This window comes from Ambystoma mexicanum, chromosome 5q (assembly GCF_040938575.1).
Source record: "Ambystoma mexicanum isolate Mex_15411 chromosome 5q, UKY_AmexF1_1, whole genome shotgun sequence".
NCBI classification, from domain to species: Eukaryota; Metazoa; Chordata; class Amphibia; order Caudata; family Ambystomatidae; genus Ambystoma; species Ambystoma mexicanum.
Window position 1 is genome coordinate 52,692,778 of NC_090933.1, and position 18,508 is coordinate 52,711,285.

The 18,508-nt window shown below is 46.1% G+C and overlaps 1 protein-coding gene and 1 long non-coding RNA gene across 4 annotated transcripts in view; one reads left to right on the forward strand and one right to left on the reverse strand.

The window, feature by feature from the left end:
- LOC138497198 (uncharacterized) overlaps positions 1-18,508 on the reverse strand; it is a 146,677-nt gene that overhangs the window by 99,209 nt on the left and 28,960 nt on the right. For 2 of the 3 annotated variants that reach the window (XR_011278536.1, XR_011278535.1), the window contains exon 1: positions 9,179-9,318. The exons of the other annotated variant lie outside the window; for it this stretch is intronic. This is a non-coding gene — a long non-coding RNA (uncharacterized lncRNA). Of the gene's footprint in view, positions 1-9,178; positions 9,319-18,508 lie in introns of those variants that run through there. 3 annotated transcript variants of the gene reach the window in all.
- TMEM170B (transmembrane protein 170B) overlaps positions 9,544-18,508 on the forward strand; it is a 267,443-nt gene continuing 258,478 nt past the window's right edge. The window contains exon 1 of the mRNA XM_069620505.1: positions 9,544-9,820. Coding sequence (XP_069476606.1) covers positions 9,544-9,820 — 277 coding nt within the window. The remainder of the gene's footprint in view (positions 9,821-18,508) is intronic.

Genomic DNA, 18,508 nt, shown 5'->3' on the forward strand with positions numbered 1-18,508 from the left:
AAGTCTAAAGAGAAAGCTGATACTGTTGAGATCACACGCAAACAAATGTGGGTGGACCTGCTAAAAGCAGGAATTCCAAGAGATGAGATAGATGGTAAACCCACATCTGAGCTGCTTGAGAAATGGAAAAAAATTAAAAGACAGGGACGGGAAAAAACTAAGCCCTCTGCACCCTCTGAAGAGGAGGTGTTAAAGCCCAAAGTGCGAGCAAAGGGTTACCCTGATTTGGCAAAGAACAAGTGGGAGGTCCCAGACCCCATTTTTGATTGAAGGGCTGGCTCTGTCCTTGAGGTACGGTTAATAAAGAGAACTAGCCCCAGAGACAGACGCCCTTTTGTGCCACTTACCTTGTACTTGGATGAGAAAGTAAAACATGTTTTGGCTCTATTAGACACAGGAGCTGAGGTAACCATTCTGAATGGCAATCCCAGTAAATTGTCTGGTCCCAGAGTTTTGGTCAATGGTTATGGGGGAGCAGAAACTGTTGCAAAAGCCTTTAATGTAAAAATGTCAATTGGTGAGGGATTGCCTTTCACAGCAAATGTTTTGATTGCAGATATACCAGAGTACATCCTTGGCATGGATGTGTTGTTGGGCAAAAGTGTGACTACAGATTTAGGCGAATTTGTTTTTGGCAATCGAAAAATCCATGTGAGAGTTGTTAACCCTGTTGTGGTTGGGCATGCCAAATGGTCCCCCTTACATTTACCTCCTCCTGCTGACCCAGTGTGTGTGAAACAGTACCGGTTGCCAGGAGGACATAAAGAGATTGGTGAAACTATTGAGTCATTGGTGAAAGCTGGCATAATGAGGCCGGCAGTCAGTCCATTCAACTCGCCGATCTGGCCTGTTCGCCGCCCGGATGGGGCATGGCGTCTGACAATTGATTACCGCATTTTGAACAAGAAGGTGCCGCCCTTAGCTACGGCGGTGCCAGACATCATTACTCTGATTGAAAACCTTACAAGAGAAGTGGGTGAATGGCATGTGGTCCTTGACCTGGCCAATGCATTTTTCTCCATTGATATTGACACTGAATCACAAGACCAATTTGCTATCACTTGGGGAGACAGACAATTTACCTTTACTAAATTGCCCCAGGGGTATGTGCATAGTCCCACTCTGTGTCATGGATTGATTGCCAGAGACTTAAAGATGGTGCAATTGGATAATGTATTTATTGCTCATTACATTGATGACATCATGCTGACTAGTGTTGAGAAAGAACATGTAGAAAATGCTGCTGAAAAGTTGATCACACACATGCAAAATCGGGGGTGGGCCATAAATCCCAAAAAGGTACAGGGGCCTGCTCAAGAGGTGAAATTTCTAGGTGCAATCTGGTCTGGGTCAGTTAAGAAAATTCCCGACCCGGTAATTGATATGGTTCAGCAGATGGCTCCACCAGCAGATAAAAAAGAGGCACAAAGATTCATTGGGTTAATGGGGTTTTGGAGAAATCACATACCTCATTTAAGCCTGATACTGAAACCCATCTACAAAGTCACCAGAAAGAAACATGACTTTACATGGGGCCTAGAGCAACAGACTTCCTTCCAACAGGCTAAAGATGCATTGCAAAATTACATCACGCTGGGGCCCCTGACAAAAACTGATCCTTTTGAATTGGAAATTCTTGTCTACAATGACGTGGCTGTGTGGAGCTTGTGGCAAAAGCAAGGACATAAAAGAGTGCCACAGGGGTTCTGGTCAAGGAAACTCACAGATCCTATGACAAGATACACTCCTCTTGAGAAACAAGTTGCTGCAGTGTACTGGGCTCTAGTTGAAACTGAAAGAATCACAGGCGAGCAACCAGTGACAATTTGCACAGAAATTCCAATCATGGGCTGGGTGCGTGACACTGCTGCAAATGGGAAAAGTGGCAGAGCACAAGACGCCACTCATGTCAAATGGAAATGGTATTTACAGCAACGTGCAAAAGCTGGCCGCACAGGGGTTTCCAGACTGCAAGAACAAATGCTGGAGGCAGTAGATCTGGATGCGATGCCTGAACCAAACACCCATGTGGCGTTGCCAGAATCTCCCTTCAAAGTCGCACCAGCCTATGATACATTGACAGAAGAAGAACAAAAGTCTGCATGGTTCACGGACGGCACGGCAAAGTATGATAAAGGGCAAAGACACTGGCAAGCTGTCGCATTCCAGCCCCATCGAGAAACACTGCTAATGAGAGAAGGTGTGGGAGGATCAAGTCAGTATGCTGAACTGCAAGCAGTGGCCTCCGTGATTGAACAGGTGAAGGAAACAGAGACTGCATACATATACACAGACAGTTGGGCCACATATCAAGGCCTGACACATTGGGCACCGGCATGGAGAAGAGATGGTTGGCAAATCAAGAACACGCCGATCTGGGGAGGGCCAGACATCTGGGAAGAGATGTGGTGCAAAGGTGAGAGGTGCAAAATCTGCATTGGGCATGTCGATGCACACATGCCCCCTGACACCTCACTGGCTGCCCTGTTCAACAATGAAGTGGATCAGATGGCAAAGATTCGCCCAGTGACAACACCGCAAGAAGCTGAGGTGCTGCAAGGGATGGCGGATTGGGCACACCAAACCTCAGGGCATCTAGGGCAAACAGGAACTTATCAATGGGCAAAAAAGAGACAATTGCCCATTACCATGGATCAAGCCAGACAAGCTGCCTCCCAATGTTCCGTGTGCAGTGAAGTGAAGCACTACCCTCTGGAGAGGAAGCCACAAGGCCCTTTGAGAAGAGGTGAAAGAGCTGCTAGCGTATGGCAAGTTGACTACATTGGCCCTTTACCGCCCGAGAATGGAAAGCATTATGTGTTGACCATGGTAGACACATACTCTGGACTATTATTAGCTTATCCAGCCGCCCATGCAGATCAAAGGGCTACCTTGCAAGGCATGGAATACCTCATCAGACACTATGGCATCCCGGATGAAATCCAATCAGATCAAGGCAGCCATTTTGCTGGACACAATGTGCAAGACTGGGCACTAGAGCAAGGCATAAAGTGGACACTGCACATCAGCCGATACCCAGAATCCTCTGCTCTGGTGGAACGTAGCAATGGGCTGCTCAAGCAACAAATAAAGAAGCTGACTAAGACTCACACTCTCAAGGGGTGGTCCAAACATCTGGCACATGCACTGTTTGAACTGAACAATCGTCCACTGGGAAATCGCCAGACACCCTTTGTGAGACTGACAAGTGAGAAAGTGGAATCTACAAAGACTCTTGTTGTGTGGAAAACTGACAAAGAAGCTAAGCTGCCTGTACAAGCCACTGCAGGCAGCATTGGACTTGATCTATCTACCTGTGAAGATGGTGTTATACCGGCGGGGCAAACCAAATCCATCTCGCTGGGTATTGGCATCAAATTGCCGGCTGGCACTTATGGACGCATTGCTGCACGATCCAGCCTGGCAAAACAAGGCATTGACATATTAGGAGGTGTGATTGATCCTGATTATAGAGGGACTGTTTCGGTACTTTTACATAATGCTGGTGCATCTGCAGTACCATTAACCAAATATGACCGAATTGCACAATTGATTTGTGAACAAGCAGTTGTCCCCCTAGTAGTAGAAAGCAAGCAATCTCCAGACACTACATTGAGGGGGGAAGGAGGCTTCGGTAGCACAGGAAAAAAGGTGTGGGTGCACCATCCTAACAAAAAGCCTGAGGCTGGGGAAGTGTTAAGTCAAGGTGTTGGAAGTACTTATGTTGTACTTTTGCATAATTCTGATGTGCCTGTTTATATTCCCGCTACTAGGCTCACACCACGAACGTAGAGCAGTATGAAGGGGATGGGACTTGCCTTGCTGTGGGTGCTCCTGGCCTGCCAAACCAACGCTTTCTCTGTAAAGAGTGGGTTATTGCAAGACACTACATGGACTCTGAGAATCGCATGCACTACACCTGATGCTCCAGTCCTGCGTGATAACTACAACCGCACCGTAACCTGTGAGAAAAGTGTTACAAATGAGTATCCACATGGAACTGCAAGAGTTCTAGATTGGCACATTGTTGGACACCTTTTATCACTAACTCATATGACTGGCGCCTACGAGATTTTAGGTCCAAAAGTTTCAGTGAATGGATCAAATAATTTGTTTGATGTTTCATGTTTCTTTTGTCCCAAGAACTGCAACGAGTGTACTCGCCAAGATTTTCTGGACTATAACTTAGCCACATGTTCTTCATATAATTGTACGTTGAAACAGCCTATACCAGATGGTAGTATGGTGTTTGTATCAAAAACCAATATTGTACTTGGTAGGCATCCCACTTGGAGGATGGTGTTTTTCAAATCTCACAAAGAGGAGTTGGTAAAACTGCTAGATTTTCCAATAGTAAGACAACATTTAAATTGCAGACATGTGATGCACGCTTCCATTATTTCAGAGGTACACTTAGACATAGACTTGTCACGGGGCAATATCTCCTTAGTACTACCAAGCTGCTATAAATGGAGTCAATTTCTATGGCCCATCACCAAATTGCGCGTAGCTAGGGGTTTAGATTCCTTGATTGCGGGTGCAGCGGGAGTGGGAACGGGGGCTTTAAATGCTTTTGACATAGAAACTGTGCGCAACAAGTTAGCCACTATGGGTTCTGATGCCAGCGGCGCTATAAAACTTCTGGCTCAGTGGGGCCCATTGATAAGTCCTACCCTGCGCAACACTGCTACAAGTATTGGCAACCATTGGAAGTGGCAGAATTTCAGCTATGAAGACATTTTCTCTGCCATAGGACAGGTCAACAAAACTGCTAAAGACACACGATGTATTTTATGGCAAACTTTGCTAAATCAGCAGGTGTTAGCTTTCCGCTCCGAATGGGGGCGACTATCTTCAACCCACTGGCACACAGAGCTACAGTTACCAGCAGACATATGGATTAAGCCGCTTGCTTTTGATTGCATGAATAACACCTGCCATGCGTTAATGCAAGTGAGTAGGACCGCTTATGCTCTAGAAATATGGTGCCCTTTTATAGTACTGCCTATGAAAATCAATGGTTCCTGGTGGGTTCCGCAAATACGAGGGGAATGGTTAGACAGCCAAAACTACACCATCCACAGTCACACCTGCATGCCCTGGGATCAGGGGTGGGTGTGTCCCCTAACTGGGAGGGTTCCGGACCCATGTATACATCCCGTAGCAGGGGAGTGCACCTGGATGCAATACCACATAAATGGGACTGACATCTTTCAGATAGATCAGCATACAGCTTGCGTAGTTACTAATCATTCCTTGCTTATTAACAATTATAGGTTATTAGGGAATCCTCAAGTATTTTGTGTAGATCAAGTTGTGACTATCCTAGACATTGTTACTCATACCCTATATTCTCTAACCCAGTGGTCTCACACTACTCTGCATGCTGAGCTCACGCATTTGCTTAACTGGACTCTATCCTATGGAGTGATTACTGCCCGGCTTCAAGCTATTAGACAATTTGCTCAAACTGCTTGGAAAGATTTCCAGACGCTAGCTACCTCAGTTATTTCTGCAGAGTACAAGCTAATAATAGACAGAAACCAATTAATCAAAACTGCTGACCATCTGCAATCTGTTACTACTCACCACTGGTGGGATATATTCACTGGATGGTCTCCCTCCTCCACTAAACTGCTTAATATAATACTGCACCCATTGCTGTGGTTGCTGATTTCCCTAATATTCATACTTATCGTCTTCATTGGACTCTTGCGCAGAATGTCTTTCCTTTATACTAGAATGTCTGCGCTAGAGAAACGCTTAATTGGCCTACAGCACACTGTGCATGCTTCCAGATCATGGAACTGAGTCAGCATTTTCAGGCCTCACTTCGAAAGGGGTGGAATGTAGTGATAAGCTGCTAGGCGCTTGCAGTAACCTGCATTTGCACTAACCCACTGAGCTATCTTGTGTGTATTAGAGCCTATTCGAAGCGTGGAGGAAAATGCTGACATCAACCAGGACTCTCAAACTGGGTGAGCCTGCATGCTTGCAAGGGGTTAATTGCAAAGGCCTTTTTTGAAGACATAAAACATCGTGCTTTAGCAAGAGGCTCCATGCAGTTCGTGGGAGCCAGGCATTGCTTTGCCCGTCTTCGCTCTGCAAGTCAGGTGCACTGATAAGACAAGAATGCAAAGAAACAGTGCCCGAAGCCTGGGAGCCAAGACTGGCTGTTTCCAGTCTTGTAACTTTCCAAGCAAAAAACATGTTTACTGCCAGGAGGGAAGAGCCTAGAAGCTTCTCGAAGAGCTGACACGTCATGATGATTGACGTGCAGCTCCTAATAAGAGAACTATACTTGGACCAGGGAGGGGGGACTCATCCTGGACTGTTGGAAAGACGTGCGTATCAAGGACAGTGCCTGGACGACCAGCTGTGCGCTATCAGGGCCGAGGCTCCTAACATCACATCCCTGCTCTGGTGTAGGACTGTGGGGGCTTGGCCAGTCCTCCCCTCCTCTGCTGAGGAGTGCCGGGCACCAGATAGCGGCGAGGGTCCTGGATGTGATCAGATCGTATCTTCATCTACATTTCATTAGGAGCGTAAGACCAAATAATTGCATATTCATCTGTGATTGATAATTGGCATTATATAGCTTGCACTCTCTATTTCCACATTATTATAAATTGCTGCTTAGTTTTCATTAGTCATTGTAGATAATAAATGCAAGCATCATATTCTGTGTGATTGGCTTTTTTCCAGACTGAGTTCATCGTGCTTCTTAAACCTTATTTGTGTGGGAAGGTAATTAGGAGTGATTTACTTTGCACAAAGGGCTGGATCCCAGGGAGGTGCGGGTACTGTTTATCACTACATAATCAAAAGGAGTTAAACAGCTTAGTAAGGGGTAGAAGCAGCTGGGCTACAAAGGACTAATACGTGAATCCATCTGGGCCCACGGCCCTGTTTTTCAAGGATCTTATTACCGCCACAATTTCCTCTGGTTTGATAGGATGATCCAGACTTTCCCTAAGTGTCTCTGAAAGTTGTGGCACCTCAGCTCCTCCAACATATTCCGCTTGGTCCTGGCAGGTCGCAGGATCAGACTTCATGGTGTCTGTAAAATATCTTTCTATCATATCCATTTTGGCGTCACCTGCAGAGTGCATCATCCCAGAAGCGTTCCACAGCCCCACTATGATATTTCTGTTATTCTGTACATACAGCTTAAAACCAGAAATGAAATTGCTTTATTACCTTTAGCATAGTACGATTGCCTGACCTTTAGAATTGTTTGTGCGGTGCGCTCTGCCAAGCATGCTTCAAATGTGTTCCTTGCTAAATTCAGCTTCCTCTGTGATTTGGGCAAGCATTTCTACTTATGAGCCGCTTCACATCGCTGCACCTCTTTTTTGAGTTCTTCCCTATTTTTACACCTGCATCTCATGTAAGTTGTTGAATGAACAATAAGAATCCCCCTAATGACCGCCTTCATCGCATCCCACAGAATTGCATCAGATAGGGCATCATTTCAGTTCTGCCAACGTGGTTTCACTGGAGAGGAGAAAATATTGACCTTCTGGGCTAATGACATTGCTGCATGATTCGACAATACTCTAGACCCTATGGAGAACTCTTCAATACACAACACTATAGCCGTTGAGACCAGCAATAAATCAATTGTTGAAAAAGTGCAATGGACATGAGAGAAATGTGTGTAATCTCGTTCCCCTTCGTGTCGTATTCCCCACACATCGACAATACTTAATTCCCTCAGAAGACTAACTGATGTAAGTGCGTTCTTAAAATCAACAGTGGATAGGGCAGGGTGGAGTTGTTCTATCCAAGTTTGAGTTTGGGCCATATTGAAATCTTCCCCCAGTATCAATTGACCTTTTACAAAGGGGGACATTTCCTGTAAAAAAAACTTCAGCAAGAAGTCACGTTGCTTGTCATTGGGGGCATACAGTGAGACCAAAGTGACGTATGCTGCATGTTTACCCATACAGAGGCGTAGCCAGGATTGCCTAACGAGTGGGGCCTGAAGCTAATGTACGTGGGCTAACCGCAGCAACATTAACATCAGTAAATGCCCACACAGTGCTGCAGAGGGTGCATTTACAGATGGACCTTGCCCGCTAAGGCCCTACCCTGTCTACGCCTCTACTGCACCTCGCAGTGATTTCATGCTTGGAAATGTTGCTTCCCGCGAGCCCCCACCACCCACGCCCCCAAGTATCAGGCTGTAATGTCACTTCATGTGATATTTTCTGGGATGTCACCAAGACAGAGCGAATAGGATGACAGCAGATTATCAGTGATCAATTTGTCAGTCTCTGATGGGAATTGGAAATGCTTTTCCCTATGATTTCTCATGTCGTCAGTGAGTAAGAGAGGGGCAGAAAGAGTTAGAGAGAGAAAACCAGCAGCTAGGTAGTACATAAGAAAGATTAAGAACATAAGGCAGACAAATCTATAATGCTACGGTTAGTGCGGGATACATTTTGGAAAGACCAGTTAATAGCATGGAGGGGACCGCTTATGCTTACATTTGTGTGTAAGCAATCCCTATCCTGCAGTTTTCATTGTGCTTTTTGACTAGGTTTTAATTTTGCACAAAAATCCAAGAGGTCGTGGATTCCCAGGCAAAACTGGTCCCCACGTGCAAAAACAATCATAAATGACGACGGCTGCAATGTCAGTCATTAAGGATGGCGTTTGCTTGAACCTCACTGGATTCCACCTGGAGAACCCAATCCTGAGTCCAGAGTAATGCGGTCGGAAATGCATGTGCATTTTTTCCACAGAGTGTGTGGTGGGGAAGGCAGATGCAATCCTTGCACTCAGCCGCACAGCACAACAGAAAAGGCACAAATATCACACCTTTCATAATTTACTGGCATTACAATCCATGTGGGCATCAGATTTTTCATCAAACTATCACACTTTGAAAATGTTACACTGGACTCTGGGGGGGGGGGAGTTGGTTTGTGTGAGGAGATCCAGAGACATTTGGAAGGGAATGCACTTTTCAGGTTTTTAGCAAAGATTTACTGAATTTCCGCTTTTCTTCACAAACCTTTAACATAACAACATAACAAATTCACACTAGTGGTTTGAAATAGAAAGTCTACTGTTGCGCAATAGTTACAGTTCTATTTAGACCATTTCTAGCTAGGGCGTCTACTGGGTCACAATGTCAGAAAAAAAGTAATGTATGGAAGCGATTTGATACCGAGAGAGCACCAGGGAATAGTTGTGTTGTGTAATGCGGGCAAAGGTAGTTAGTGGAGCTGGCACAGTCTCGCGTGCCCCCTCCCTCGCCTCTCTGGCGGAGCCAGTCTCCTCCTCCTCGGAGATGATGGTGACTCGGGTGATGAGGGGGAGGAGTAAAAGGATCCCAAGTGATCATGGTGGTTGCTGGCCAGCTGCCCCGCTCTGGCAGCCGCGTACCCCGCACTGGAGCCAGCGGCAACTAGCCCCGCAGGAGCCCCCTTCACAGACCCGTCCTCGAGCAGGGGCGCAGCGGGAACAGAGCCTGCGGGAGACGCAGGCGGGCCAGGACCGCACGCAGCGCTGCAGCCCGGCTCCCGATCCTCAATGTCTCCCCTCTGCCGCGGCCGCTGCTACCTCGCTGTCCAGCCGCGCCTGAGCCTTCTGCCCCGGCTCCACAGCAGCAGCAGCAGCGGCGGCTCGGCCTGGGGCGGCCTTGAGCCCCTCGACCGCCGACGGGGAGACCGCAGCCAGCCGCCGCCTCCCAGCGGCCAGCGAGCGAGCGCCAAAGAGGAGCAGGGCGACGGCGTCTCTATGATCAACCTGTCGGTGCAGCAAGTGCTGAGCCTCTGGGCCCACGGCACCGTCCTGAGGAGCCTGACCGGTAAGGGCGCGAGCGAGTTAACCGTGCAGCCAGCAAGACGCCTCGCAGAGAGCAGCAATAGGGATGGTTGGGAGGAGGGATATTGCACCTGACACCTTGTAATATACATGCACCAAAACGTGACTTGAAAGGGAAACAGAGACTGGGGTCAAAATAGAGACACTGAGCATGCATGATTCACGAGCACCCAAGAAACACACATATTGCCACCATACATAGTCATTATGCACAGTATACCAGTAGGCCAAAGAGAGACACTGGCGTGGTGGTTGTAGTGGGCATAATAGTGACTAAGTTTAGCAGGGAGGCTGGGTGAATCAAAGAAACACTTGGGACAGTAGTGCCAGTGGGTATAATATGGACATTGCGCAGGAATGAGCCTTTGGAAGCAGTGGGCAGAACGGAAACATAGGGCCTACCAGAAACCTTTGCTACATTAGGGACAATTTGAACAACAGAGACGACGGGCATGCTAGTGACAGCAGGCATATCAGAGAAAGTGTGTATAACAGAGACTGGGCGTAATAGATATTATGGAAATAATAGCTACAAAGGGCATGATAGTGACAGTGGGCACAGCAGAGAATGAGGATATAGCACAGACTGGATGTAATAGAAACAATGGGCTCAAGAAAGACATTTTGACTATAGTTTATAGACTGAGGGATGGGTCGTTATCGTGGGATAATGACCCAAATTCGTGATGGGTCATTATCCCAAGTGATAATGATTCCACTCAAAGTCTACAAGGCTATTAGCACATGGTGGCAGTAGAAATACGTGTTTTGACGTTTTGCTGTTGAAGCAACATTTTTTTACTTAATGTGAGAGTAAAGTAAATAGACAGTATGTAAATTAAATGTGATTTTATTTTGTAGCGATTAATGTTAATGTTAACGTTAAAGGTATTTGTACCGTGCACTGTCACCACCTGAGTGGTCCCCTGGCGTTTACATAAAATGCTTGTCTTAAGTATTTTAATTGTAACCTGGTTGAGCTGCAACAGGTTTCACATGCATTAGGTGTCATGAAAAAGTAAACTATTTCTCTATAAGAAGTGAAAGCATTTTCCAACGTTTAAACTTTCTCTTTCGTGTGTTAAACAGCATGTTTGCCTGGAAATTGCATTACTGTTTCCCTGTCCGCTTCTGAAGACAGAATGCAGTCAATATCAGCAGTTATTGACTACTCTCTGAACATTCTAATTGGCTATGGGAAGGTTAGTCATTATCTCCATGTGCTAATAGTGCGTACCCTTGACATTGTGTGGAGATAGTGGACAGTGTAGACAGGGTGTGCACGAGGAAGGTGTTGATCATAGTAGAAGCACTGAGCAGTGTGCGGCACAGTGTGTCTAGTGAGGACTAAGGACAGACCTCTGTGCAGTTCGCTCCGTGTTTCCTGTGGACTTCTGTGGACTTCTTGCGATAGTCCGTTTACTATTACCACAAGACTTTCTCTTCAAAAACTACTGCGCACGCGCGGAGCGCGGCGCGGTGTGCGGCACAGTGTGTCTAGTGAGGACTGAGAGACCTCTGTGCAGTTCGCTCCGTGATTCCTGTGGACTTCTGTGGACTTCTTGCGATAGTCCGTTTACTATTACCACAAGACTTTCTCTTCAAAAACTACTGCGCACGCGCGGAGCGCGGCGCGGTGTGCGGCACAGTGTGTCTAGTGTCCAGTGGCCGAAGACCGGAGAACGGAGAGAGAAAACCGGATCTAGAAAGTCAGGAGCGGTGAGCAGTGAATCTCTTCCCCCCCCCCCCTCCCTCCCCTTTTCCCCTTTTCCCCTGTTCCCCCCCCCCTCTTCCTTCCCCTTTTTTCCTCTCTCTTATTCCCTTATCCCTTCTCCGCTTCCCTCTTCCCTCTTCCACCTCTAGTTCTTTTTATACCCTCCCTTTGCTGTCTCTCCCGCCGCGCTTCCCGCTCCGACTGGGGAAAAAAAAAAAAAAAAAAGGCATCCGTGAACAAGACATTAAGTCATCTAAGATACTGTAAAATACCTCGAGCCTATGCCAGCCTTGCTCGAAGACTTTTGCCTTACTTGAGCGTCCACAATTCCCGTTCGTTGTTTCATTCTTAAGCGAACGGCTATTTAAAATAAAAACAAGGGAATGGCGCCGCCCTCACCGACAGAAGTGGAGGCTGGGCGGTGGATGCGCAGTGACAAAACACAGTTAGAACATGGCTCCAGGGTGGCCAGCAAACAGTCCAACAGCGCTACGCCAGAACATAACAGCAGCATGTCAAATGCCTCGCAAGAGGGGCAGTCTCCAGATGCCTTTCCAGTGACCTCAGGAGGGAAAAATATGAGCAACGTGGCCCTAGTTAATCCAGCACTTACTGTAATGGGGCTGAAAACTGGAGACCAAATAGACCAAATAGACCTAAACGTGCCACCCGAGACCTCCCATCGAGAAGCGACCGTAAATAAACAGAAAGTTAACTTAAACATGGGAAGATCAAAAGGCCCTTCCCCTTCCCCTTCCACTGATTCCACACAAACGCCCCGCCAGCGTACCGCCTTGGCGAGTGACAACATGCCTGAAGCTGTCGGAGGACGGCCTCGGCTGGGGTCTGCCTGGCGAGGGCCTCTCCAGGTGGAAGGAGACATGGGTCAACCCATGCACCAACGGCATCTCACGCCAACGCCGCGTGAAGACATCAGGATGAGCGTGGTAGGCACGGGTGAAAAGGACGGCCTAGTCCAGAGCCGAGAGGGGAGAGGCCTTGCAATGGCCATTGTACATAACAGCGCCAGAAAAAGGGCCCCAACTGCGGTGGCCAAAGACAGAAATGTGCTGGACAAAGACAGAAAAAAGCAGGCCACACCGTCGTTGGAAAGGCTTCCCTTCCTTAAGACACAAGAAAACGAAGAAAGAGTGGAGCCAGTGCCTGGGGATTACGCAGATGACTCCGTTTTCATAGAGACAGTGTCGGAGGGAGGGAACATATCCAGCCAAGACTCATCAGCAGAAGAAATAAAAGCCCAAAGAAATCAATTAGAAAAAGTACAACAAGAAAAAGATCTCCTACAAGAGTCAAGGGCCAGAACTACAGAGAACAAAGGGCCCAGCGAACAAATTGTTAATTGCGAGATGATTTTGTCACCTGATCAGTCTACATCACAGGACGAAGAACTTAAACAACCTAGAGACACCACTACAAGGAAAAAAATGTTCAAAATAACCATGAAGGCCGGAGTCAAAGCCAGGGCAAGGACCGATATCCTACCTAAAAAGAAAAGCCGGAAAGTAGGCCCTAAAACGGGTGAAGTTCCGAAAAGACAAGAAACAGCGGTACTCTCAGCTTCCTTGAGGGATTACTTTATAAAACAAACAAAGCAAAAACAGGTCACAGACCAAGAAATGTCAGATGCTGAAATTCTGGCGGCCATCCGAGATCCTCTCTCACCGTGTAAATCCCAGAATATTGACCAGACACAGGAAAAACCATTACCAAGAGTCAAATGGCACGCCCGTATTTCACCAAACAGAACTCACGATATTGAAGTTGGGAGAGGAAAGTCCCCGGTAGAAATTATCGCTAAGGACTCTATGACATCAGAGGAAAATACAGAACAATTAAACACCCTAAAGACAAGTGACAAATTCACTAGTGAGCCAAGTGGGGAGACTCCACACTTAGGAGATCCAAAACAAAAAGACAACAAAAAAAAACAACGTCAAGAGACCATCAATCGTTGGATACATCAAATGTGGCCAGTGAAGGCCCACACAGTTTAATGAGCGAAAAAGACACTTTAGCCCAACCTGAAGGTCAGGTATTAGTAGCCGTGGCTAATTCAGAGACCCAGACAAGACTCAAACCTAGCAAAAGACAGGCCTACGTCGAAGAGCAAGCGGCTTGGACTAGATCTCATATCCAGGCAAACAGCAATATATCATGGGCTGAAACCTCAGCCAGTTTACAAGGCGTGATTGCAGGAGGGGATAAAAGATTTTCTGAAAAATTCAATCTGCTCCATAATGAAAAAGAAATTCACACGCCAACCAGAAATAGAAGACAAAGTGATATCCCGGGAGGTCTTGACAGAGAAACATCCTCAGAAAAGAAAAAAAAGGCTGACCTTCTATCAATCATGTCAGCCTTTTCAATAGCGCTAAACCCCTTCAGCAAACTGTATGAGGCGATTCATGAGGCCTTAAATGACAACACTTCCATGATTACCTCACTAAAGGATAAATTGACCTTTATAGAAGGGTACTTAACAGCAGTGGAAAGGAACTCAAATACCATACAAATGAGTCTTGAAACTAAATTAACGAATCTCGAAAACAATTTGCCCAAGATGGATCGACAAACCGGGCAGACACGTGTAACGACCTCTCAAAGTACTCAAACGGAAGAGATGGCTAGAGTCACAGAAGTGGCTTCGATTTTCACGAAAGCCCGTGCTAAATCACCAGGAGGTGTGACAGACCATAGACGAGCCTTGAAGACAAAAATCGTGACGAAACACGCAATGGAGGGCCCCCTCTTGTGTGTCCCTTCTAAGAGTCTCCTAGACACCCGAGTGAAAACATCTCTCATCTCCTCTGTGGACCCCCTTGTCGACAGATCCGTCAGAGCCATTTTCAGCAAAGAACAGCGCCAGGCGAACATATTGGGAAATCACTCTCAACAGGATCGCCCCGAAACCGCGCAAAGGTCTCCCACGCTGATCCACGCCCTCGATTCATCTAACTCTTCTGACGACTCTGTCTGCGTTGAAGAGGAAATTCTAAGCCCGCAGCAACCAAGAATAGCTACTCCGCAGGCACGGGCTGGGGAGCGGTCTGGAGCAAGGAGGATCACGCTTGGGGAAGCTCCAAGTGACCAGGGAAGATCCCGTTCGAGTACCCCCACTACTGGTTTAGAGGCCATCCAAACCCTAAAGAAAGTGGAAGAGAAGCTAGTCCTTAAAAAAGAGGCAGATCGATGTGAAGACCGGATCCCCGATCACGAACAAAGAAAGTATAGGATCAATTCCTATAAAAAACACTATGGTCGATCAAAACCGGCAGAAAAAAAACTCCTAAAACTCGAAGGGACATCTTTATTCAAACTAGAACAAATTTCATCTAAAGATAGATACATGGTCCTTAATAGAAGGACAGTTTTAAAAATCACAGCAAAAATTGACAAACTTCGGCATCTATCAACAAGGGACCTGGTTTTGGTTGAACCCTACCACAAAGACCATAAAGCCAAAGCATACCTACACATAAGGTCGAAAGCCCTGCAAGAATGGCCCCGTGAAATGGCAAAAGAGCTACATTGTCTGGGCTTAAAATTAGAAAAACTAAAGGAAAACGAAGATACGGCGGGTTCGCAAAGATACGTCCCCTCGAAATTTACTAACGACACAAGATCAGAACACGTGACAAAAAAAAAAAATAGAAAGGAGGAGATGGACGACAGTCGAGACAGAGAAGAAAGAGGTAAAGGGGAAGACTACCCCCTGAAACGGGACAGAAACCATCACGTATCACTTACCATGCCAAGGCGACGAAGGGAAAGTTCTCGAAACGCCTACATAAAGAGGGATCAGGCGACCGACCTTAAACCAGCTCAATCCCCCACCACGTCAACTAAACCATGGAAATGGATTTCAGATACGTTCGGCCGTAAGAAGAAGGCCTAGCAGTCAATCCATGACGCCGTCAATAACAAGATCCAGGTAACGGTTCCAGACCAATTTAAGGAAAAGACCTCACTTCAGATGGCGTCTTGGAATACTAGAGGATTCATCCACCTAACTAAGCCTAGTGATGTAAAGTTGAACCGCTTTGACCTAATTTGCCTGCAAGAAACATGGCTAACAGAGAAACCTACTCTTGAGGGATTCAGCATCGAAGTTTCGCCAGCTCAGAGACCCGTGTCAGGAAGACCCTCTGGAGGTTTGTTAACGGCAATCCGACTAGGCTCAGGAATTTCACCTAAGAACAAAATCTGCGAAAAATATGGTATGTTGGCAACCCTAACGAATTGGAATCCCCAGGTTCAAGGGAAAAACGTCCAGATGAGCTCTGATCTGGTCATAATAAACCTTTATTGGAATCCCAAAAAAACAGCTACGAAAACATTTTGTGACCAAGTTGCAACAACAATAGATGAAATCAGAGTAAACTTCGACATCCCCAATATAATTATTTGTGGGGATCTCAACGCAAAATGTGGAACACAATCGACAGTCAACACGATGGCAGTAGCATTGAGGAAAAGGGATAAAAGAGGTCAAGCATGGATGAACTTGATGAAATCGAGACAATTTCACAACGTCGCTTCTCTCCAAGAATTTGAAGTGCAGACGCCAACCTGGGAGAGAGCGCCGGCCGCAGCAAATCTCGACTACATCTTTGTTACTGAAGGTCTGATTCCATACTTTGTGGAATTTAAAGTGGAAAGAACCAGAGAAAGTGACCACAACCTCTTATTCCTGTCGTGGAGGGGTGAAACCAAAGAGCGATCATTTTATCCCTTTGAAATTGGTGTTAATACGCAACAAAACCGAATTCGGTTGACCTCCGGTAACATAAACATATTGGAGGACAAGCTTCGCAAAAAACACATGGAGACAAACAACGCTAGGGAAGCGTCTCAACCTGAATATGTCTCATTACTGATGCCCCACAAAGTAAGTTTTGGGGGAAAGAATAGAACTCAACCTATACACAAACATACGTTTAATGCAACATTGGTCGCAAAACGCAAAGATCTTACAAAATTGAAAAGAGCAGCAAAAAAAAGCAACACCAAAGAAGCCTGGGCTAAACATCAAGAAGGCAAAGCAAAGTATAAAGCATGGCTTAAGCAAGAACGGCAAAATCTCTATCAGAACGATGCAGAAGCAATGCTGAAAGTCTGTGTATCTAAGAACAATCGTGACTTCTGGTCTCTACTTAAAACCGCTAATGGACAGAAGCCAAATCAGATTCTGTGTGACGTTACAGAACAACAGTGGATCACACATTTTGCGAAATTATACGCACTCCCGACCTCTGGCACCCTCCTCACTACGCAATACCAACCCTCAAAGGAGGAAAACGCGGGCTGGGCGAACCTCACCAGTCTAGAAGAGATTCAAAAGACAATCAGAAGCTTGAAACAATCTAGGACCCCCGGACCAGATGGTCTATCTAATATAGATCTGAAACAACATCCTGAAGCATGGGCGAGGGTGATTAAAGAATTGTTCGAACAGTGTGTACATCAAAAACAGATACCGACAAACTGGACAGAGGCTGTACTTGTTCCCATTTATAAAAAGGGACCAAGAAACATACCATCTAATTACAGGCCCATAGTTCTATTAGACATCATTGGAAAAATCTTCGCATCACTGATACTCACCCTTTTTAAGAACTGGGCTAAGAACTCGCCGGCCACTGACATTCTTCAGACGGGCTTCCAAAAAGGAGCGGGAACAGGAATCAATCTTCTGGTCCTTAATACAATCAAAGCAAAGGTGAAGGAAGGTGCCCCCAATGTTCATATGGCCATGATTGACCTATCTCAGGCTTTTGACATGGTGGATCGTCAAAAACTTTGGTCGAAATTAACAAACTGGGAATGTCCAAAAGAGATCTTGGATCCTATCATGTCCCTCCACACGAAGACATCTCTAAGAATTCGATTATGCCATCAAGGAACACTCTCAGACAAGATAGAAACCAAGAGAGGAGTGAAACAAGGCTGCCCGTTGGCTCCAGCCCTATTCATAGCCTTTATTGGCGATTTCCAAACCACCGAGGAGCATGTGCGAGCCTTCCCGCCTAAGCTGGGAGAAGTTAAAATCTCAAGATTATGGTACACGGACGACTTGATCCTGTTGGACCAAACTGCCATAGGCCTGCAAAGACAGTTAGTCAATCTGTCAGTGTACATGGAGAGCAATAATCTAAAGATAAATACAACAAAAACCAAAATTATTTCATTTTGCAAACATACAAGAGGAGTTCAACAATCTCACTCCTGGTTTCTGGAGATGTCAAAAATTGAGGCAGTAAAAGAATTTAAATATCTGGGCGTGCAGATTGACAACTCAACTAAAGACATTGCCTTGCAGCACACATTATGGGAAAAAACTCGAAGACTCACAGCCCAAACCCGTGCTGTAGACAATAAATTCGGTAAATTCTCCTGGCTACCGGCAGTGCAGTATTACAAATCAAAAGTAGTTCCAGCTCTAACTTATGGCATGGCGTCAAACCTAAACCTACCATCCGAAATTTGGCCGAAGTTGGAAGGACACATATGGAGATCAGTGTTGTCCTTACCAAATTCTGCCCCTATATCTGCCATACGGAGAGACTTGGGTTTGCCTTCTCTAGCCTTAGCGATACTGCACGGTGCCGTCCAACTGTATAGAAAAATCCTGTTACCTAGCTCGCTGCCGATATTTCGCATTATGGAAGCTGAAATCGCCAAAAAGTCTTGTAAACTCTTATCTGATTGGGAAAGAAAGATTCTCGAAAGACTAGAAGAAGTGGCCTGTTCAACAGAAATGCTTTTGAGCAACCCTGGAAAAGTAAAGAAAAAACTGGAAAATCAAGATTGGATACACACCACCGAGAAAATTCTTCGGTACAAATCACTAAAACATCTGCCACCCACTACAAACCGCCTAAAAGTCCCTCTGAAATATTGTGAGAAATTTCCAGAGAAGAACCTGAGAAAAATTTT